This window comes from Zygotorulaspora mrakii, chromosome 7, assembly GCF_013402915.1.
Source record: "Zygotorulaspora mrakii chromosome 7, complete sequence".
Classification (NCBI taxonomy): Eukaryota; Fungi; Ascomycota; class Saccharomycetes; order Saccharomycetales; family Saccharomycetaceae; genus Zygotorulaspora; species Zygotorulaspora mrakii.
The window spans coordinates 185,534-207,649 of record NC_050725.1 but is presented as its reverse complement, the minus strand read 5'-3'; the positions used below and the strand labels follow the sequence as shown (position 1 = coordinate 207,649).

The 22,116-nt window shown below is 39.9% G+C and overlaps 12 protein-coding genes across 12 annotated transcripts; 5 read left to right on the top strand and 7 right to left on the bottom strand.

Moving 5' to 3' along the window:
- Positions 1-78: 78 nt before the first annotated feature.
- On the bottom strand, positions 79-948 carry SPS19 (2,4-dienoyl-CoA reductase (NADPH); the record flags this gene model as incomplete). Its single annotated transcript, XM_037290064.1, has 1 exon — positions 79-948. The coding sequence occupies one exon, from the start codon at positions 946-948 to the stop codon at positions 79-81; it is 870 nt and encodes a 289-aa protein (XP_037145959.1).
- A 1,664-nt stretch (positions 949-2,612) lies between these two features.
- Positions 2,613-3,731, top strand: SPS18 (Sps18p; the record flags this gene model as incomplete). The annotated part of the gene is made up of 1 exon (XM_037290063.1): positions 2,613-3,731. One exon carries the CDS (start codon positions 2,613-2,615, stop codon positions 3,729-3,731), a length of 1,119 nt encoding a protein of 372 aa, XP_037145958.1.
- Positions 3,732-4,047: 316 nt separating this feature from the next.
- On the top strand, positions 4,048-5,472 carry RTT106 (Rtt106p; the record flags this gene model as incomplete). Its single annotated transcript, XM_037290062.1, has 1 exon — positions 4,048-5,472. One exon carries the CDS (start codon positions 4,048-4,050, stop codon positions 5,470-5,472), a length of 1,425 nt encoding a protein of 474 aa, XP_037145957.1.
- Positions 5,473-5,516: 44 nt separating this feature from the next.
- RIO2 (protein kinase RIO2) lies at positions 5,517-6,788 on the bottom strand (the record flags this gene model as incomplete). The annotated part of the gene is made up of 1 exon (XM_037290061.1): positions 5,517-6,788. One exon carries the CDS (start codon positions 6,786-6,788, stop codon positions 5,517-5,519), a length of 1,272 nt encoding a protein of 423 aa, XP_037145956.1.
- A 1,692-nt stretch (positions 6,789-8,480) lies between these two features.
- Positions 8,481-10,256, top strand: HO (Hop; the record flags this gene model as incomplete). Its single annotated transcript, XM_037290060.1, has 1 exon — positions 8,481-10,256. One exon carries the CDS (start codon positions 8,481-8,483, stop codon positions 10,254-10,256), a length of 1,776 nt encoding a protein of 591 aa, XP_037145955.1.
- A 241-nt stretch (positions 10,257-10,497) lies between these two features.
- Positions 10,498-12,339, bottom strand: HG535_0G01130 (uncharacterized protein; the record flags this gene model as incomplete). The annotated part of the gene is made up of 1 exon (XM_037290059.1): positions 10,498-12,339. One exon carries the CDS (start codon positions 12,337-12,339, stop codon positions 10,498-10,500), a length of 1,842 nt encoding a protein of 613 aa, XP_037145954.1.
- A 343-nt stretch (positions 12,340-12,682) lies between these two features.
- MER1 (Mer1p) lies at positions 12,683-13,540 on the bottom strand (the record flags this gene model as incomplete). The annotated part of the gene is made up of 1 exon (XM_037290058.1): positions 12,683-13,540. The coding sequence occupies one exon, from the start codon at positions 13,538-13,540 to the stop codon at positions 12,683-12,685; it is 858 nt and encodes a 285-aa protein (XP_037145953.1).
- A 154-nt stretch (positions 13,541-13,694) lies between these two features.
- PTP1 (tyrosine protein phosphatase PTP1) lies at positions 13,695-14,738 on the bottom strand (the record flags this gene model as incomplete). The annotated part of the gene is made up of 1 exon (XM_037290057.1): positions 13,695-14,738. The coding sequence occupies one exon, from the start codon at positions 14,736-14,738 to the stop codon at positions 13,695-13,697; it is 1,044 nt and encodes a 347-aa protein (XP_037145952.1).
- A 423-nt stretch (positions 14,739-15,161) lies between these two features.
- On the top strand, positions 15,162-18,452 carry BRE4 (Bre4p; the record flags this gene model as incomplete). The annotated part of the gene is made up of 1 exon (XM_037290056.1): positions 15,162-18,452. The coding sequence occupies one exon, from the start codon at positions 15,162-15,164 to the stop codon at positions 18,450-18,452; it is 3,291 nt and encodes a 1,096-aa protein (XP_037145951.1).
- Positions 18,453-18,657: 205 nt separating this feature from the next.
- OST4 (olichyl-diphosphooligosaccharide--protein glycotransferase OST4) lies at positions 18,658-18,774 on the bottom strand (the record flags this gene model as incomplete). Its single annotated transcript, XM_037290055.1, has 1 exon — positions 18,658-18,774. One exon carries the CDS (start codon positions 18,772-18,774, stop codon positions 18,658-18,660), a length of 117 nt encoding a protein of 38 aa, XP_037145950.1.
- Positions 18,775-19,013: 239 nt separating this feature from the next.
- Positions 19,014-19,274, top strand: MRX7 (Mrx7p; the record flags this gene model as incomplete). The annotated part of the gene is made up of 1 exon (XM_037290054.1): positions 19,014-19,274. One exon carries the CDS (start codon positions 19,014-19,016, stop codon positions 19,272-19,274), a length of 261 nt encoding a protein of 86 aa, XP_037145949.1.
- A 99-nt stretch (positions 19,275-19,373) lies between these two features.
- VID27 (Vid27p) lies at positions 19,374-21,749 on the bottom strand (the record flags this gene model as incomplete). The annotated part of the gene is made up of 1 exon (XM_037290053.1): positions 19,374-21,749. The coding sequence occupies one exon, from the start codon at positions 21,747-21,749 to the stop codon at positions 19,374-19,376; it is 2,376 nt and encodes a 791-aa protein (XP_037145948.1).
- Positions 21,750-22,116: the final 367 nt, after the last annotated feature.

Sequence of the window (22,116 nt, the reverse complement as noted above, 5' to 3'; positions counted from 1 at the left end):
CATAAGCTAGTATGTAGTTATACTATAGGAAATCCAGACTCATCGTTTTTTCACTATTGCCATTTGCGAAAACCTGTGCTATAATTTTGATTTCATGCCTTTGACCAATTTGTCAGGATACATGTTGTGAGAGAAGTGTGTCCCCACATGCCACGAGCCTCCATCAACAACGAGTATAGCACCGTTGACATATGATGATGCAGGTGACAACAAAAAAACGGTTGCTTCTGCAATGTCCCTTGTGGTACCCAACCTTTGCAAAGGTACCATTTTCCTGGAATTTTCGGCATACTGCTTGGTGATAAGTCTTTTCACACCTTCACTTCCTTCAATTGGTCCAGGTGCGATACAGTTGGAGCGCACACCCATCGGCCCTAATTCTACCGCTAGTGCGTTAGATAGCGCGTCGATGCCAGCCTTGGCGGCACCCACATGGGATTGATAAGGAACCCCATAGTAGTGAAGCGTCGCCGAGACAAAAATGATAGACCCTCGATTTTTCAAAAGCTCATCAAAGCATGCTTTTACTGTATTAAAACTCCCCAACAGATCAATATCCACAACAGTCTTGAAGGCATTTGCTGATAAATGCGCAAAATCACAGATAAAATTTCCTGCTGCACCCGCTATAACGTAATCAATGCGACCAAATGCATGTACCGCCTGCTTTACAGCGTCTTCCATTTGCTTGAAATTTCTCACATCAATGTTGCATATGGGAAGAACACACCCCTCTGAACTCAGCTGCGATATCTCTTCAGCGGCCTTGATGGTGCGATCCTTGCTTCTTCCTACAATTGCTGCTTTGCAACCCAACAAGACCAGTGCTTCAGTCTGGACTCGACATATCGTACCGGCACCTCCTGTTACAAATACTACCTTTCCTTTAAACAGATCGGGTTTCCATGCACTCCCCCGCGTAAAAGTTGCATCTAGTGTATTAACCATGTTCAAAATAATAGACTTGAGATACCTACATTGCAGGCATTGGAATTACCCAATGAACACTTTTAGTGAAAAACTCTGGTCTTTATATATCCGAAATCCCTAATGGATGTTTGGAGTCATCACTTATCACTTTGGGGTCTTATTGCTTTACCCGGCTGGAAATGCGTCGTTAATCTTCTAACTCCGGAAAGATCAACTCGATAGCATTGATTGTAAGCATAAAGCTCATTATTTCCTGCTCCTCTGGATCAGTTTGCCGACTTCAATTGTCAGATAGTCTAAGATTTATTCCACTAAAAAGTCCGAATGTCTCTACTACTGTACGTGAAGCCGCAGGTGATCGAACTGGTGAAGTTCAGTCAGGGATACAGTTCTCTGGTAAAGGGGAACAATTGTAGGTTCAATAACACGAGGATTTCCATTCGTTGGTTGAACCGCTAGCTCTTTATTGTTTCAGCCGTCGGAGAGCGAATTGGGCCTGTACTCTGTCAAGATTATAAGGATTCTGAAGATCTGCAAAGAAAAAGTCTGAGCAGCATTTTGCGGCAGGAGAAAATGATAAACTTCAATAAATGACTTGAGAATTCATTTGGAACCACTGGACATTATTTTGAGTGGGAAGGGGACTTGGGAATTTGGTGAGAGCTCTGCAAAAATGGCAGTTGCTTTCTTATGGAGAGCCCCTTCGAGTCAATAAATTCCGCTATTTATGCAGGGTCATTGTTCTATCTGCACCACCATCTCAACTTCTCAGTTGATACCACAAGAGGCTTTCAACGGAAAATAGGGTACACACGGACAGGTACGTATCTTCTTGTTAGTTACAGCGTAATTAGGAGACTTCCAAAGCTCTACAATCAAAAATATCAAGTATTTGAATCTGATTTTATCAAATGAACAGACAAACTGGATTGGTGACAGAACGCCAAATAATTGCTATGTATCTTCATGCCTTTGGTTTTTATCTGATGCTGTTGCCGTTGGAAGGCCCATTTTTGGAATGAAATTACCTGAATAAATGATTGGGCACTTAGCATCACAAATAATTAAATTATACGGGTGCTGTAGCTATATCGTTTCTGGTGCTAAATAAGTTCCTTTCTGATTAGCACATTTTGATTGAATCTCTAGTAGTTTCTAGAAGAGTAATATATGTGCTAGGCCTCCTATTCCATTTCTTTGAGTGTCACATAGTCACATAGAACCTTGGCTTCGAGACGTTGACAGGAAGGACTCTGCATGAGGCAACAAAAATCGTATTGTGAATACGATACTTCCCTGTGTAGTAAAAGACATGGCGAGAAAACAGTCAAGCGATTTATATTTATGTAAACAGAGTTCCTAATTAGGAATTACAGGCGAAATTGATTAACTAATGGTGAAAGAAGCAGAGATTCCTGCTTTTATCAATTGATCGTTTATTTACGTGGGGCCCTTTACCAGCTTCCTTCGCGATTTCCTTGTTGGCGCAAAGAACCAACTGAAATAAAAAATCAAAATGTTTGATCTTCAAAAAGAAAATAAGAGGTTGACAAGGAGGTCCTGGTCTCTCTCACAGCAGTTTCAATAATTCATATCGATTGTTGAAGTGTGGCCTTGAAAGTAGCTGCTCCTCTTCGAATTAGAGGTACGTCTTAGTTCGAGTTTGAAAAGTCGTTGCGACTATGTCTGATTGGAAAGTTGACCCTGAGAATCGAAGACGATTGTTGCAATTGCAAAAGATCGGACCTAACAAAAAATGTATCGATTGTGGAGCACCTAATCCTCAATGGGCCTCTCCGAAGTTCGGCATATTCATTTGCTTGGAATGTGCAGGGATTCATCGAGGATTAGGCGTTCATGTCTCATTCGTTAGATCAATTACAATGGATCAATTCAAACAAGAGGAACTTGTTAGAATGGAGAAAGGTGGTAATGGACCGTTTGCAGACTACATGACTGCTCGCGGTATTGATATGTCGTTACCGCATAAGGTAAAATATAATAATCCTTTCGCAGACGATTACAAAGAAAAATTAACATGTGAAGTAGATGGTACCGAATTCGATGAGCACGAACATCCAGATTTTGATCCTAAAAGTCTAGGTGAAGTCAAGGATGAGAATGAATCCTCGAGTAGAAGCGAGTTCAGCGAGAACAGTAGTCGACAACAAACTCCACTTGAATCACGTCGCTCACCAAAGAAAAGTTCGCATGAGTCCAAGGATGGCAATGAGACCTATTTTGCTGCTCTAGGTAAGAAGAACCAAGAGAGACCTGACCACTTGCCACCTTCTCAGGGTGGTAAGTATCAAGGATTTGGAAATACACCAATCAATGATGCTGATCAAACAAAGGGTGCCAAGGCCACATTCAGTATAGAAAATATCCAAAAAGATCCTTTTGGAACTTTCACAAAAGGATGGGGATTGTTTAGCTCTGCTGTGACGAAATCTTTGGAAGAAGTCAACGAGTCTGTTATAAAACCAGGTTATCAGCAATGGCAAACCGGTGAGCTATCGGAAGAAACAAAAAGAGCTGCAGCTCAATTCGGGCAAAAGTTTCAGGAAACTAGTAATTATGGAATGGAAGCATTTTCATCCTTCACGAAGAATATACAGCAGCAGTATGCCGGAGAAACAACCAGCAATGCTGAAAAAGGTGGCGAGTACCACAACTTGAGCTCGAGTGATTCTAAAAATTACGGAGGCGTACAATTTAGCTCGTTGAGTGAGACAAATTCAAACTCAAATTCAAACGGCAAATCCAAGTCCAAAGTCGAAGACGAATGGGACGATTTTTGATCTTGAAGTTCAGTAGAAAGGCTATTGTATATTTTTGTATAACATTCAACTAGATATCATGAGATGAGAACACTTGACTGATGCTGTGCACATTAGGGTCTCCAGAGAAGTGCTGGAGAATTTTAAGACGAAATATCCTATATAATATCGGTATTACTCCGTTGCAAGCGATGTGTGAAGATGACAATGGATCAAAGATCGAACCGCGTCAGGACACTCACAGCTAAAACACTGCCACCTCTGCGGTTCCTGTGATTTTATATCACAATTCTAGTGGGCATGTGTTTAGTTGCACTGAAGACTGCCGTTTACGACTATGGATCCCTTTTTAGATAGGTTGCCAGACGATTTACGCTCTAAGATAGTAGGTGTAGCAAACGCTCTACCGGAATCACTTCAAATATTTGAGGAGTTATATGAATATCTGGTCGATAATGAGGACGGCAGAAAGATGAGAAAACTAGGAAATACTTCTGCTATTGATACGAAAGAAGAATTTTGGGTCCCAGAACAAGCGCAAACAATATTCAAGTTGGAAGATGTATCGGTGCTCTTTCCAGTTCGGAAGAAGATGGACGTCGTTTTGCATTTATCTTCAGATGCCAATAGGCCAGTATTGTCACTCATTAGAGAGGGTAGAACGGAAATGAGTATCACCAATCTGGGTAAGAATATCACCATGGCAACTTTCTTGGCTGTCGCCGAGAAGGAGAATAAATTATATCTTTTCGTAAGGTACACCGAATCAGTAGGCAATAAATATTCAGATCCTCTTTTGATTATGCTAGGAAAAGACGTATTGCTTGCTCAATTCAAAAAGGCTGGAATATTGACCAATGATGTTGATGATTTTACCATCTGTATTGAATATATGCGAAAACAAGCAATCCTAGCAGGCTTTAGGATTTCTGATCCCTTCTTCTCAACACCTCAATCGATCAAAGAGAATCCTTCATTTCATGTTGAATGCCACAGAGGTACTAAAGAAGGCACTCTCTATTTTCTGCCAGATCACATAATATTTGGATTTAAGAAACCAATTCTTCTTTTCGATTCATCTGAAATTGAATCAATAACTTATTCCTCAATAACAAGGCTGACATTCAATGTTACAATGGTTACAAAAGCTGAGCAAAAGTTCGAGTTTTCAATGATTGATCAAAATGAATACACGAAGATAGATGAATATGTTAAGAGGAAACAAGTCATGGATAAATCAATGTCAGAGGAACTGAAGGCAAAGTCCAAGAATAAGTCGCAACAGCAATCGAACGAAAGTATATCATCAGCCCTTGAAGAAGCCGCGCAACAAATTGAAAGTGAATCCATTGGAATAGCGGTAGTTTCCGATGATAATGAAGACGATGATCAAAATTTTGAAGCCGAAAGTGACTTATCAGATGGTAGTGGAAGTGAGAACGAATCAGGTGAAAATCCAGAAGATGAGGATGAGGAGGATGAGGAGGATGTGGAGGAAGCAGAAGAAGCGGATGATGCAGAGGAAGCGGAGGAAGAAGCTGAGGAACATTCTTTGGCAAATGTTAATAAAAAGACCAGAAGTATAGGAAACTTGGAAAAAGAAAACGAAGGCCGCAGTCCGGATAATGATACCATACAACTACGCCCATCTGTTGAGCGATCCGATTTCTCCGCATCCCTTGGCCTAGAGGACATCCCGATAGAGCTTGACGGCGACGACGACGACGACGACGACGAAGAGGGGTCTGGGGTTGAGTATTAATACTAAATACCATGACTTTTATTCTACATGCATATCTATATAGTTCATTCGTCCAAAATATAATTGCCTAGTTTATCCATTTTCAAATTACCAACTCCGGCTGATAGTGCCTCAATAATACGTTCATTTTCTTCTTCCAGGCTGTCGAAATCATCGTCTTCCTCGTCTTCATCATCATCTTCAGAATAATAGTAATCATCATCATCATCATCACCTTCCTCTTCTTCATCCCGTGATTCCTCACCATCAGAATAATACTCCGTGTTTCTCATGCCTTCCACAGCCTCTTCCAAATCTCTATCACCGGGATGTTTTTTGTTGAAACCAGAAGCCTGGATAAGTTCATCCAAGTTACCGGTTCTTTTAACATCTCTGAGAAATTCGGGATATGCATATTTGTAACCTTCACCGAAACCGTCAGTATCTAACATTGATACATCTTGCTTTGGTTCATATTTCAATTTCTTCTTGAAGAATCTGCGAATACAGTCAATATCTCTTCGAAAATAAAATTCGGCATCTTTGTGTTGAATGGAAACACACTGCGGAAAATCGATAACGATAAATCCACAATCTTCTGGATCATTTATTTGCTCTTCGTTCTTGATAATAATGTTGAATTCGTTAAAATCACAATGAATCAGACCGCTATTAGCAAGATGCACAGCAAAGCACATTAGATCACTGTAAAGTTTTGGTATGTTTTTGTGCTTTCTAAGGTTTTTCATCAGCAGCCCATCTATGTACTCCATCAGGATAATGTGACGCGAGTAGTCATACGGCTTTGGTACAACGAAACCGCTGGAGTGTAGAAGAGACATGAACTCATATTCTTTACAGGCAGCCAATAAAGAAAGTTTCATCCAGTTCGTACCTTGTCTAGAGTTTTTCAAGTAATCTCTATTATTCTTAACTGTATGAAAAGATGTTCTTCCTAGTCTATGAATCTTCATCACTTTTTTGACGCCTTCTTTGTCGCTGACTTGGTAAATATCGGACTCTTTACCCACACCAATGGTGTTACCAAATGAATATACAGAGTCCTTATTAAGCATTGCCTTTATTGCCAGAAAGTCGAATCCATTATAAGTCAGTTTGTAACCATCGTATTTGGCATTTCTAACCTTTGAGATCAATTTGACCTTCGCTAGGTCACTAATAGCTCTGTTCGTACCAGATACACCTCTCAATCCCGATAGGTGGTGTATCATTTCAGTTGGAACCACTTCATGATTTTTCGAGCCCTGTTCGACAGCCTTCAGGACTCGAAAATCATCTGCGGTCAAGTAACGCATGTGCCCCAGATCTAATTTCATTATCTATTACAATTAAATCACCCAAAATGCCCCACGATCTCTTAACTAACCGCTTATCAGCTAATCATCTCGTCTAGCTCATCCCATCTCATCTTTTTAAACTTATCATATCAAGAGTTGATTGAAATTTTTTTCAGTCGCACCATACGAAGGCGCCTATATTACGATTACTTTGACAAGTCAATGAGCCTGAGCATAAAACTCTCACCAAGATTGCATGCTTGGGCGTTTGATGGCTGCCGTATACACCATCTATCAAAACAAAAAAACGGTAGCATAACTAGTTGATGGACTCGTATATCATTCTTCCAACCGACGTTTCATTGATATTACACGTTGTTTGCCCTTAAAAAGCAAGCCGCCACCACCTGATATCAAGATACACAGGAACATTGAATCACTTTAGCGGCCATCCCTCAGATGAAGGTACTATTCAGTCTGTGAATACGGCTCTTCAGGCGAGGCCTACTATCTCTTGCAAGTGTCCGATGAGATTTGAGCACAGATTATATTTAATACGAGCCTTTCCCCACGCAGTTTTTGGCTACATAATAACGTTAGTCAGGTCACATATGATTATTCTCACAGGTGGCCCATAGTGGCCGGTTGCTTTACGAAATTCGTGTTCTCAGCTGTCCCGATGCGGCTGCAAATAAATCATGATAGAGCATGATATATCTCAGCACTCATATCCCTAGGTTACGTACCCTTGAGTTACCCAAGAAGTTGATACATTCCCCTATGTTGGCATGGCTCTGGTTGTTTCTGCGACTCTTTCGTTGACGTGAAATGTTTCATCGTATTGAGGCTTAACTAGCGCGTAGTAAGCGTTATCATTTTTGGAAATAAAATTCCATGGAAAACCTCATCGACCTCACTACAAAGGGATGAAAACGCAGCACAATGGGGTTGAAGTGGCTGAATTTGGGGCATAAAGAATCACATTTCTCCTTGAAAGAGTCCCAGTTACATGTCCTAGAAGGCTCTAGGCTACTGTGAGATTCTTATGAGCTTCATGCGTACCGGTAATAATTATGCCCAGAAAAGGCACAATATTTATCTTACCTTTGATGGCTAAGAAAAGAAAACCACAAGCAGTATGTTTTACCTGCAGTTAGATTAACCCTAGAACTGAATGGTGTCTTTTTTGTTTTATTGGATTTGTGCTTAGATTATGTGATTTGATAACAAATGTTTATCATTTTTTGTGACGCGGCAGATCTCACGATGACAGGTGCTCAAACAGTGCCTTGTGCAAACAAGTTTTCATGTATATAACCTCCAGAAATGGTAACTAAAAACGCTCGAAGTTGAGGCAACAAGTGCTGCTCGCTCTTTTTCTTTCTTTGGCACCATTTTTTTTTTGCCCTGGATATCATTTTGTGAAGATGGATGTGTTGGAACATAAAAACTGTTCAAATATTCACGAAATCACAACAGACTCAACGTTTCGTGGATAATCGGAGACTTTAATTACATGATGTATTACGAATCGCGTTATGTAGCTCTGCTCATCATACAACCCATTTATATTTCCCAAACTAGAGCTAACAGATCAAAATGGTGAAGAATATGATGAGCTTAATAGCCGAGGTGCTATATTAAAAGGTCATACCTTCTGTCAATGTGGCGTTCACTAGCGCAACCATCTTCATTTTTAGCAATGCAAAATCAACTTGCTAATCTGTTACCATGCTAGAAGAAGGTACAAGGATCACGATGGCTAACGGTCAGTCAATGAACATTAGTGAAATAAAGCGAGGGGTTTCTGTTTTATGCTCGGACGGTTCGATTACTACAGTGGAGCACATCTCAAAGGATGTTCAAACCACATACCAAATTCTCCAGAAAACAAAGCATCGCGCTAATGAAGGTGAAGCTGGAAAAGTTGATCCTCTCAGAAAAACGGTTTATCATAGACTAGGATTTAGATGCACTTTGGCTCATGAATTGGGACTGAGAACTGCCTCAAAGCCAATATTAGAAAACTCTTTCAAGAGAAACACTTACAAAGTTAAATGGAAAAACCTTGAAGAAATGTTGACTTTTGATGGCAGGATAATTTGCATTCCCAAAACACACCATAAAGACTTCTCCATGAGTTTCGAAGGTAGATTACAGGCTACAAGATTTATGGAAGAAAAAGAAAAGGAATACGGTGTATTTCTCGAGTTTAAGATTCAAGTCAGAGATTTGGATCTTTTAGAAGCCCAAATACGCTCGAACTCATTCTTAAGATTCAATCCTGTTTTGACAGGCAACGGAGTCCTTTCTGAATACTTGACCGGCCAAAAACATCTTATCAGCCCGTCTGTTTTGAGTATGGCCTGGCTATTAGGTTTATGGCTGGGTGACGGCACGACGAAAGAACCAGAAATAAGTGTAGATAGTCTTGACACTGGTTTAATGGAGGGTCTAATCGAAAGGTGCAGAATGTGGGGAATTTATCCCAGTTATAAAGACGAACAAGTGCCACTCAGAGCCAAGCATGTAAAACTGTATTTTGGCAGCGAAGCAGGTGAAAACCGCAGGACGAGACATCTCAGAAAGAACAATCCTTTTTGGAATACGGTATTGAATTTAAAATTTAAAAGAGAAATGGATGGTGAAAAACAAGTTCCTGTATTCATGTGGAGCGAAGATTTAAAAGTTCGCGAAGCATTTTTAGCTGGTCTAATTGATTCTGATGGATATGTTATAAAGAGAAAAGAAGGTCCCGATGCCTACAAGGTAGCAGTTCAAACCATATATCCCTCCATTATGAACGCAATAGTACATATTTCACGTTCGCTAGGTATCGCCGTTACTATCACTACAAGATCAGCAAGATCAGAAATGATAGAGGGTAGAAAGGTAAATTGCCATTTTACCTATGACTGCACTATAGCAGGGCGGACCCCCTTACAGAATGTTCTCTCAAATTGTCGTAGTGGCCACAAAATGAGATCAAGACCACAAAGTGTCTCAAGAGACCCCATTTATTTTGGATTTACTGAAGAAAAGAGGGGTCAAAATACTGTCTATAGTCTCAGAACGGATTCTGGTAAGCCAATATTGCTGGACAATAAACTTGCGGTCCACGCGTGCGGAGATCATTGTATCGAAGAGCAAGCAAAATTCACGACAACTAAGTGTCTCAAATACTGTATTGCATGCCCTAGAAAGGGTGTTAGATATTTTTATCGAGATTGGAGTGGGAAAAATCGTCTATGCGGACGTTGCTACGGTCGCTATAAATTTAGTGGCTATCGATGTCTAAGTTGTAGTTACGTTCCTGAAGCGAGAGAAGTTCGCATCGCAAAAAGACGGGGCGAAGAACTGCGAGTTGCGTCAGATGGTACCACTATTGGCGGCCTAATATGTGGGAGATGTAATGGGATATTAAAGTTTGACGAAATTAGAGGTCCCAGAAAAGTCATTGAATCGCTTTCAACACCGCTTGGACTCGTTCCTGTCGTAGAAAGCTGAGAATAGAATAAAAATATAGCTATCAAGATCGTGATTAAAATTCTTATCCTCATCACGATGCTATCATTTATATGCGTTCTTGACATGGTAATAAGTGTGTTTTTACGTACTGAAATAATCAATCAGTGCAAGGACAGGTTAATATTAATGATGAACTCAATTTAATAGCTTATGAGATATACAATAGAACATTATACTAAGATACAGATTAAGACCTAATGAAAAAATCTTAACAAAGAGCTTAGCGGGATGACATAGCCTTGGTAACAACTCTCTTTAGACCAACTTCAGCCTTCCTCAAGTCGTCAGTAGAGGCATCTTCAATTTCCAAAGCAGCAAGGGCGTCAGACAAAGCACCTTCAATCTTTGACTTAGCACCTCTCTTCAATTTAGAAGACAAGACTGGGTCAGTCACATTTTGTTCAACAGAAGCAACGTAAGATTCCAGTCTTTGTCTAGCTTCATGTCTCTTGGCGAAAGCTTCATCGGCAGCCTTGAATTCTTCGGCTTGGTTGACCATCTTTTCGATGTCATCAGAAGATAATCTACCAACAGCGTTAGAGATAGTAATGTTAGCGGACTTACCAGTGGATTTTTCAACGGCAGTGACCTTTAAGATACCGTTGGCATCAACTTCGAAGATAGCTTCCAAGACTGGTTCACCAGCTGACATTGGGGGAATGTTCTTCAAGTCAAATTCACCCAACAAAGTGTTTTCTTTACAGTTAACACGTTCACCTTGGTAGACTGGGAATTGAACAGTGGTTTGATGGTCTGCAACGGTAGTGAATGTTCTTCTCTTGATAGTTGGAACTGTGGTGTTTCTTGGAACAACGATACCGAAAATATCACCTTGCATACCGACACCTAACGATAATGGGGCAACATCTAATAATAATAGATCTTTGGTTTCATCAGAGGTAGATTGACCAGTCAAGATAGCACCTTGAACAGCAGCACCATAAGCAACAGCTTCATCTGGGTTGATGGACTTTTCCAATTGTTTACCGTCAAAGAAATCGGATAACAATTTTTGAACCTTTGGAATTCTGGTAGAACCACCTACTAAGACAACTTCGTCAATTTGAGACTTGGAAATTTTAGCATCCTTCAAAACTTGCTCGACTGGTTCCAAAGTGGATTTGAATAAAGCAGAGTTGATGTCTTCAAATCTAGCTCTGGTGATTGAAGTCTCGAAGTCTTCACCGTCAAATAAAGAGTCAACTTCAACGGTGGTTTGAGTGACAGAAGACAAGGTTCTCTTAGCTCTTTCAGCAGCAGTTCTTAATCTTCTCAAAGCTCTGGCATCTTTGGAAATATCGCTACCAGTCTTCTTCTTGAATTCATTCTTGAAATGTTCCAATAAGTTGGTGTCGAAATCTTGACCACCCAAATGTGTGTTACCGGAAGTGGATTTAACAGTGTAAACACCACCAGCAATGTGTAATAGAGAGACATCGAAAGTACCACCACCCAAATCAAAGATTAAGACGTGTCTTTCTTTGTCAGATTTACCGGCACCCAAACCGTAAGCAATAGCAGCAGCTGTTGGTTCGTTGATGATACGTAAAACGTTCAAACCAGCGATAGAACCAGCATCCTTGGTAGCTTGTCTTTGAGCATCGTTGAAGTAAGCTGGAACAGTGATAACAGCTTTCTCAACCTTCTGAGCGATCTTAGCTTCAGCAATTTCTCTCATCTTGGTCAAGACCATAGCAGAAATTTCTTGTGGAGAGAAAGTCTTGGTTTCACCCAAGTATTGAACTTCGATAACTGGAGAATCAGCAACATCGATAACCTTGAATGGCCAGTTCTTCATGTCACTTTGAACAGCTTCGTCATCGAATCTTCTACCGATCAAACGCTTTGCATCGAAGACAGTGTTTTCTGGGTTCAAAGCAGCTTGGTTCTTAGCAGCATCACCAATCAATCTTTCTTCTGGAGTGAAAGCAACGAAAGAAGGAGTGACTCTGTTACCTTGCTCGTTGGCAATAATTTCAACAGAATTCTCATATGTAGCAACACAGGAGTAAGTAGTACCCAAATCGATACCGATAGCACCTTGGAAAACACCTTCAGCCATTGTTAATTGGATGGTTTGTAGATTGACCTCTTTGGGGATAATTAAAACAAAATTCACAACCAAACTGAAAAGAGTTAGAAGAGTCCAGGGAAGAGTAGAGCGAGAGTGAACTTTATAACTGGTGAATTGGAAAATTTTTCAACCTTCACAACGCTTGAGACTGTGAGATGAAAAAAAAATTTCACGTTTCTTTTTGTCCCGTCACGAGCGATGGGATGCCAGATGCTCATCTCGAAGGTAATACAATTCGCTCCCGAAATACCAGAATCCATCACTTATGCCCAGTGTAAATATGATAATAGTTTGAAACGTATAATTGTAGTTTGAGCAAGCAGTGCACTTTTCAGAGCTCTTTTCGCGGAGAAGTTCGATGTAATGACAGTTGTGTTTCAATTGTGGCCATCGCCAGAGCTACTGTGTAAAGGTCACCCGTTATCATAATCGCTTGCACGACTGATTCTGGTCTGTTTAGCGCTTGAGATGAGAGCTTGTTAGCAATAGGTAAGATCTTGATTGTAGTGTCTGTGCTTTCTCTGGTAGATTGGATGCGCGCTCCAGCTTTGCCAATTAGATAGGTCACCTCAGACTTTGTCAATGTGAGTTCGTATGTAACTGGATGGGGATTAGAAGTTGCCAGAACAGGCACGGTAACGCTTGGGTTGCTCTGGCAAGCTGCTGGAATCGAAACATCCAGTTGGGGCGGAAAGGGATGCGTATCGTGTAATAGCAGATCTTCATTTGCCCTTATTTCTTGCAGAGAGTCCTTTGAGGAGTTGAAACGTACAGAAAGTAACCTTCTATCGAGTGATAATACGTAGTCAGAAACCATATATAGTTCTTGGCGACATGCAAACCTTGTGAGCCCAAATTTCAGCCAAATGTTGGAAAATTCAATATCCAGTAGGAACAATGGCGCACAACTGATCAATGCTGTATGACCACTATTCTTTGTAACGGACGCCAACCCTCTGCATGCCTGTTGACTTATGCATTCAAGGAATTTCCACCAGCAAAGTTGAATATGAAGGAGCTTTTCTGGAGCCTCAAGTGATGTGAGATAGAGTGTCTCCCCGACAGCAATTGAGTCAATTGAGTTCAGGAAACTCTCAATATTAGAGGTACAGCCCCTAGTTTCATTCTGGCTTCGTTTGATGGCACTCTGGGCTGCACCCTGAAAGGTCTCATGCATATGTAGATTCATCTGTCAATATGCCGCTGGATGCTACTATTTATCTATATTGTTACAAGTGTCGGCCAGAAATGTAAAGCTCGGCGGCTATTCAAAAATCTCGCGAAGAAACAGGCAATCCTCGAAAAAACCGATTTCATACACAGGCTAAAGATGCTCTAACTGGTTATTCACTTTTACTATTCTCGCTAATATCATATAAATACTTTGCAGCATGGTATATGAACATGTATTGATCGATCATCTGAACCATTTTTAGCCTTTGAGACCGGAGTTGCAGTACAATTTGTTCTATAAGGTCATGGTTATAGTGTTCAATAGGCACACGAGATCCCTCTGTACTGATGGTTCCCAAACTCAATTTAAAGTCTGCTGTATCGTGAATCAAATGATCCAAGGTTATGAATGTTCCACTTCTACCAACCCCAGCAGAACAGTGAACAATAATAGGATTCCCGGGAGAGTTAAGGCGATGAGAGTGCTCACACAGCTTCATTATAGGAACTATTTCCTCCGGCTTACTCATGTCTTTCCATTGGTCGAAATAGAAATGATGAACCATTTTAGCGGGGCCCGTTGAAGGATTACGGGGCTTGATTTTATGTGTTGTCAGAGTATAGTAGTCTTCAATCCTTCTGCTATCTTCACATATCACCTCTAATTCGTCCTCAAAACAGCTCAGGTCAGATTGTCCTCCTGGATATTGTTCTTTCGGTGATACTCTTACATGATCTGAAGAATTTTCGTTGTCCTCTCCAGTGGGCCAGTAGGGAAAACACTTCGCTCTTCCATGCTCTTTCAGAGGAGTTACCATTACTATCACAATATTCTCGTGCGAACATGAATGATAGCACATTTGCCAAAATTGGCCCCATGTTTTTTTTGTTGGACCCTGTGTCGCAATATAATAACCTGGTGAAATACTTTGACCTGGAACATTGATTTTGACGTATGATGCGTTGATGTAATCGTTTCCCTTAATTACATCCAATTTCACTCTGTTCCTTTCATAGGGCATGATGTTAACATACCTGTTTCTGCTATCATTTCTTTCCAACACGCTAACACCCAGCGACCATCTAGAATCAATAGTTTTGATTGTTGCATCTCGTAATCGCTCATCCTCCTGAATCTGAATAAACTGAAATTTCTCTGCCAGTTCCTTGCCGGACTGCTTCAAGTACCACGGTATCGATTGTGATTTTTTCATCAATTAAACCTTTTTGTTTTCAATGACCTCAATTAAATTCTATGGTAGCACGAAACCTATAATTGGAGCTGTGGCAGCATGACATGCTCTGTAATAGCGTATGGGCTGAATACAATGACCATTTGGAGAGTTGAGCTAACCCCTTCTCTGTGCATTTGTACAAACGTAACAGGGTAACAAAAAGCATTGCAGCCGATTTAGGATACCTTTAAAAAATCAGCTGATAATGAAAAACTCGATGCCCACAAATATTCCATCTCGTTGTATCTGTCTGCAAGAAGGCAGATTGGTGTTATCGAGATTTCTAGAAATTCTTTCGTGAGGTCCCATTGTTGCTCGTGGCTTCTAAGGACTTGCTATGCTTACAAAATATATCGAGTTCATTTGAAAGATATTTTTTTGAAACTAAAGCACTTATAAGAAATGAGTCTAGAGAGCTTATCAGATTCTAGACCGAGGAATCTAGATTCAGGAATTTCTAAAGGCTCTTACTCTCATGCGTCTTATGCCAGTCTACGTGGGATGGGGCCTGGCAATGGCATAGGAAATGCAAACTTGAAAGGTTCCACAAAAGGATCGCAAGTGTTTTCCTCTCCAGTTTCAAGAGTATCTCTTTCCAGACTTAGACTGGGCAATTCTGCAAAAGAGAAGAAGTGGGAAGAGCTCGAGGATTTTAATATAGAAGAGTTAAGAGATGGATTTTTCGATGCTGTCTTTACCAAGGCGGAGAGACTGAATTCCGATAAGGAAGAAGATGAACAATTGATAGGCACAAAAAAATCTGAAAACACATCTGGAAATTTTCTGAGTTATGCCAAGAATTTGCAGAATGACTTCTTTTCCAATGCTCTTCCTATCTTTAAATATTTCATTGCATACTTTATTGCACTAGTCATTTGTGTGATTCATCGGTCAGGTAATTGGGTTGGTCACCAGTATCGATACTTTCTCCCGATTGCTGTTCTTATCCATCATCCCGTAAGGACAGTCGGTGTACAATTAGAAATGACCATTGCATCTGTATTGGGTGCTTCTTTAGGATTAGGTTGGTCTGCTTTGGCGTGGTATGTATCAGTTGCTACAAAAGTTACAGCATCTCATCAAGGAGGCGTTCTATTCGGCAGCTTGGTGATCGCTTTGCTGTTTTCAATATGGTTGAAAGAACTGTATCAGAGGATACTGTACATCTCCTTATCTTTTAATGTCGCGATTATTTTCCTGCATAATGTCAGTCTGGTTTCTTCGAGAGATGAATTAAGATGGACAACATTTTGGGACTTTGGCATATCTTACCTTTTCGGTATTTTATTATCATTGCTTATTTGTGTACTCGTATCTCCACGTAGTGGTAATACAGAACTCATTGAGCACTACTCAAATGCCATTGCAAATATGCGGAACTTTCTGGCGGCATTAGTTAACAAGGACGAAGCATTTGATGAAGAAAAACTTCATTTATTGCAGAAATCAATGATAAAATCCTTGAATGTGGGTCTATCAGAAGGTTATAGAGAGTTTGCAAACCAATGGACTTTATCGAGATATGATAAGTCCAAATTGAAGAATTTTAGAAATTCTTTGACGACACTGATGAGTCCTTTACGTATTTTGCCACTTAGTCAAAGACTTTTGAACAGAGCCGAATTAGATAGACTGTATGACCTTGTTGAGCAAAAGAAGTTTCGTGAAGCCAGTGGAGATCCAGAAAGCAATTTTACTACCGGTGATATAACTCCGTCAAATGTTTCTGGCGCGTCCACTCCCTTCACAAGAAATGGCATATCCCTTCCTTATGGCTCTTCACTTAACGATGAAATATATTTGAGTGTTCTAAGATCAACATTTTCAGCTCCCATCTTTGGATTAATGCTTGAAATGGTCATTATGTTGGAGAATATGTCATCAACTCTATCAAAATATAAAACTACGAAATCTGGAAAGATAGACTTAGATGCGCTAGATAACTTATTGAACCGCTCTAAAACACGTCTCAAAAGGAAAATTTACAAGCTTGATGTATGCTACAAAAATTTTACAAAATCAAGTTTTTTTGGTAAAGACATGTTGACGAATGCAGACTTTGTTGACATATTTTTATTTTTGAGATATTTAAGGAATGCAGCTAAGCACATGATCGAAGCATCTCACTGCTGTTATGAGCTAGGTACAGAATTACATTGGCATATTGTTCCTCAGCACTACCCTCTTTCTAGGGCATCAATTCGATTACCAAAACAATGTGCACTTGATGAGGGAGCTGGAAACGTTTTACACTACTTCGAAACCAAGAGGGATGTGGATGATATATTTGAGCGGTCCTATAATGCCTATACTTCTAGGCATAAGTACAGCAGACAAGCAAGTAAAAACGGTCAAACTTCGTTGCGCGCCATCGATCATAATGATTTCAACTTTCATACTACCCAAAATCCTTGGCGTTACAAATTGTGGAAATTAAGTTCCGCATTAGTTGGACCTGAGATGAAATGGACAATCAAAGTTTTATTTGTAATAATCTTTTTGTGTCTCCCAGGGTGGCTGCCACAGTCCTACAATTGGTATGATTCATACCAATGTTGGTGGGCACCAATGATGTTTTATTTTTTAGCTCACAGAAAGTTTTCTGGCAAGTGGGCTGCATTGGCAAGGAGATTTAGTTTTGCTTTGATTGGTATTTTTTGGGGATGGGCAGCTAATCAAGCCAGACACTTTGGTAGTCCGTATGTCATTTGCACGTTTGGAGGTATAATTCTTTTCATATTTGCCTTCAACTTTTTGGTTTACAATAATACAAAGGGAAGCTTTATTGCATTGATATGTTACACCGTCATTGCGTTGGAACCCTATTCAAAGGGTGAAGGTTCCCTTAACACAGCTGAAATTTGGAAAAACACCTGGGTGACGGGGCTTTCCTTTATTGTTGCAATGCTGTTATCTGTTCCAATCAACTGGGTGGTATGGTCATTTAAGGCCCGCTCTGAACTGCGCTTCTCTGTGTCTTCCCTACTAGCACATATTAGCCAATCTTACCAGGCTGTGACAGACAGATACTTATATCGTGATGCTAATGACTCTCCAACCGAATTAACCTTGGCCTTATCACATATAAGGGAGGTAAGATTAACCCAAAGTATGCTTGCTGTCAGAGAACTTTTGACAAGGGCAAAGCAGGAGCCCGTTTTTATCTCAAATTTTTCACCGTCTAAATATGAGCATCTCTTGGATGCATGTGAGTTTTTGCTCGAAAAGGTCATCGAAGCGAGAGTTTCTGGTTCTTTCTTTGAAGTTTGGGATCAAGATCTTGACAACGATACTACCAGGGCATTATTATCCTTAAGAAGGGATAGTGTTTCATCAGTGATATTTATCTTCTACATTCTATCCAATTGTTTTAGATCCAAAAATAAAATCCCAATATATCTACCAAATCCAGTTCTTTCCAGGAAAAAATTATACGACTTTCTGTCAGAATTCGAGCAACGAAAAGCTCAACTGGAGATTTCACATCGCTCTGGTCTCAATAAAAAATTTGATTTTGAAGGTGCCTCCAAAGATATTAGTATGACCCGCAGCGGTGATATTGAGAACTATGAAAGGGTTAGATGGACAGAAATTCATGGTGTGGCTTTCGCAAGAGCTTTCACCGATATTACTGAGGCCATGCATATTGTCGTCACCTGTGCGAAACAAATACTGGGTGAGGAGCATTTTTAATTGACATATAATAGTATAAAACTAAACACTCGAATCCATTTTCCATGACTCTATGCTATTATACAAATACCCTTCATTGATTCAAATCTAATATACAATAAATCTAATATATATACGATTTGTAACATTTTGAATGCATTTCAATAATATGAAGTTGTGTATATTGCAGGTGCAATTTGTTTAGGTTTGCCTCAATTGTTTGGTACTAAGCTCTGCGTTTGTCGACTGTTGAGGAACTTATGGCTTGATATATCACAATTAGTATCATCATCAACAGGGCAAACCCAATAGCCAGCTTATTTAGTTGTTCGTCATCAATCATTGTCAATTCTTGATTTCAATTCTAAGAGTTGATCAACTGGACTGATGTGTACTTGTTCAATGCCACTCACTTTGCTTTATTTGAAGAAACCACGAAGTTTTTGATGTCCAATATCTGTTTTCAAAAACTATGTAAAATTTCCGTTTCCAATAAAAAAATAACACGCACACAAGGGAAAAGGCGTACAACAATAACCATTATATCTCTCCTGAAGGTGAGCTAGCATCCATTTGATCAAAATGCGGGGAGCACCACGAAGTTTGGAGGAGCTGCTTTATTTGAAGCTTATCAACAATGTGCGTTTCCAATCCTTTGTGCGTAAGATCTATCGAAAAGTAAACAGTATCCCAGATCTGACCCACCAGGAGAAGATCACAGCATTTCAATATTTGTATAAGCCCACAAGAGTTCATAAATTCAAAGCCTTTAAAATCTTGTTTTGGGATGAAATAAGAGCCACGCTTGGTTTCAAAAGACAAGCAGAAAAATTCTTCAAGTAGCTGCTAGTTTAAGCATTGCAGGACAGTGCAACAACTTCATTAAACATTAATACATATGGTTTAAAAATCACCTATTGATAGTACATAGTGGGCTTTTCTTCATTTCTCTTCATCCGCCTCATCTTTCAAAAAAAAACTGAGGTCAGAAGCCATCAATTTTTTATTGGGGCTTTGGAAGGACTTTATTTTGGTCACAGCAACGTCATCTTTCAAGGCAACAATAATGTTCTTATCAGTGCCAAATTCGAAATTATTTTCAATGACATTTGCATCATATCTTTTCATGATGTAAGGTTTTCTGTCGCCCTTCAGAATCTTTTTTAGTGACCAAGATACGGAAAATGGTCCACTTGATGTAACAATCGTTTGTTCTTCTTCGCCAAGACCTATATTGAATGAGGCCTTTGTAAACTTGATTGGTTTTTTGGTAGACGTTACTATGTAACTGGCATGCTCGGGGCTGATGTTAAGAATGTACGTTTTTACATTCTCATCTTTAGGAAAAGATTTCAAAAATCCTAGACTATCGGCATTCTTACCTGTCTTGATGGTCAAGTCTATCAGCAAAAGCGATGTGTCACATGTGCACAATAGCCATCTTCCATTTGCTGAAACGATGATATGTTTAATTGGCTTTCCAAGGGATGGAATGGCAGTCTTGGCCCTTATACCAAGTCTATCATATAATCTAATGTCACCCTTCTCGGAACCAACGGCAATATATCCACTTCCAGTTGTTCCAATGGAGCTAAAGTTACATTTCGTTGCATACTCTTTGGATTTCTCTAGAGCCACCTTATCCTTGCTATTGAGTCTTGGGTCAATCTGAAATAGCCCATTTTCCGAAATAGCTAAAACAGTTTGCTCCTCAGTTAGTTGATCAAACTTTTTCGTGGGACCAACTTTTATTACATTTCTGTCGCCAGTACCCCACTCTTCTATGACCTTGCCTCTTTCTATGTCCATCTTGAAAATCTTCTTGCTATTACCCGAGTCTTGAACAATCAAACTTCTATCTTCCATATAAAGCATAGGATTGATGGGATCTATCCTTTTTCCTTGTAAATCGGATAGATCTTTTATTGTTGCGACAAAATCAATGTCTTCTTCATCCGTTTTGAAAATACCGATCTTGTCATCCCTTACCACGTAAGATCTGTTATTCTTGTAAGCAACAGTAAGCGATCTGTTTCCAGCAGATGATGTCCTCTGTTGAGCCGTCTCCTTAAAACTCTCTGAAGAGAGAATGCTTTTTGAATATTCATGATTCTCCTCTTCATCTGATGGTTCCTCTTCGGACGATTCTTCTTGCTTGCTATCGTTATCTGAGATAATTGCATCCAAGTCTCTTTCTACCGCGGTTGAAAAGTGCAGAATGTAGTTTCTCTCATCAATCGGGACTTTGTCCCAAGATTTTTTATTCAGTGACATCCACAGACACTTTGAGATAATAATTTGACAGCTCCGACAGTCCATCTTATTAGCGAATTGCAGCATATATGATAACGTTACACCGCCCATGTCATAGTTGAAAATAAAGGCAGATTCTTCAAAGTTAAATGTGGGATTTATATTTGGTACTATATCCGTTCCCAGCCTACTTGAATTTCCCTCAATAGTTAACCAATATTCGTATTTTCCAGTCTCAATGACAGCCGCTCTGACTTTTTCATCTTGAAGGCAAAACTGCTCTTGTACAGGATCGAAAAGTGACAGTTTGCAAACCATCATAAACAACTGTTTTCCTTTTGGAGCCCTAATTGGATTCTTACTGTTTCCTTTCTTCATCATTTTGCTATCTTCTGGACTCTCTTTTGCATCTTCAAAATCATCAGAATCTCTCTCATCGGAAGATGAATCATCCACTTTCAAGGCCTGCAGTTTTTCTACAAACTCTTCAGAGTCACCCCCCGTTTCTTGTTTGAATTTCTCAGATCTTGCAGCAATTACATCCAACTCCTTCTGAGTGGCGTTGGATGCGGTTTCTTTGTATTCCGCCTCATATTCACAACGATACACGATGTCCAAAAATTTATCAATATCATTCAATGACATATCGGGTGTAGTGATAAATTGAACTTTTTCATCTGTCTCGTCTCCAATGGTATTTTCCCAGACAAACGCCATATCCCCTTGTTTACTCCATTCTTTATGAAGACCAATTTCTTCTGTTATCGGAAATGCCCATTCTTCTTCTTTCTTCTTGGATTGCGTCGAAAGAATGCTTACTGCATCATCAGAGTAGTCATCTGAGCCATCTCCATTGAAAACTTCGGCTTCATCAGCATTCTTCTTCACCAGCAATTCAAATGCATATTGACCGACTTCTCGAATACTCAATGTCGCGTCATTATAGATGCACTCGACTGATGATTTGGGTGACTTTTCTGAACGTAACAAGAGAAATTGTCCCGAGGAAAGCATCATCAGCTCCTGCTTTTGGCTAGATTCCATGAATTTCTTTAAAATATTCATAATAACCAAAACAATATTTCAAGGTGTAACAAATCACAACAGATCCTGGAGATAACAGACGCTTACTAGTGTTCACAGGTGCAAAACGGACCTTCCAAGTTTGCACAGGATGTAATTTCACTCTGTCACCGGTTCTTCAACCAACTACAAAAAGTGCTATGCCCACTTCTTTACCTTCATTATTTGTTTAATATATGGAGGCCGCTATGGCATGCGCCGTTTAGTGCGATTAAATACTACTGTATCGAGATGATGAAATTTGACAAATGCACAGGACAGAGCTATACACTTTGCAAGATATCTTAAATGAGATACATCCAATGGGTCGCGTGCTCAGCAATTCCTTCATATCGCCCCAATTGTATAT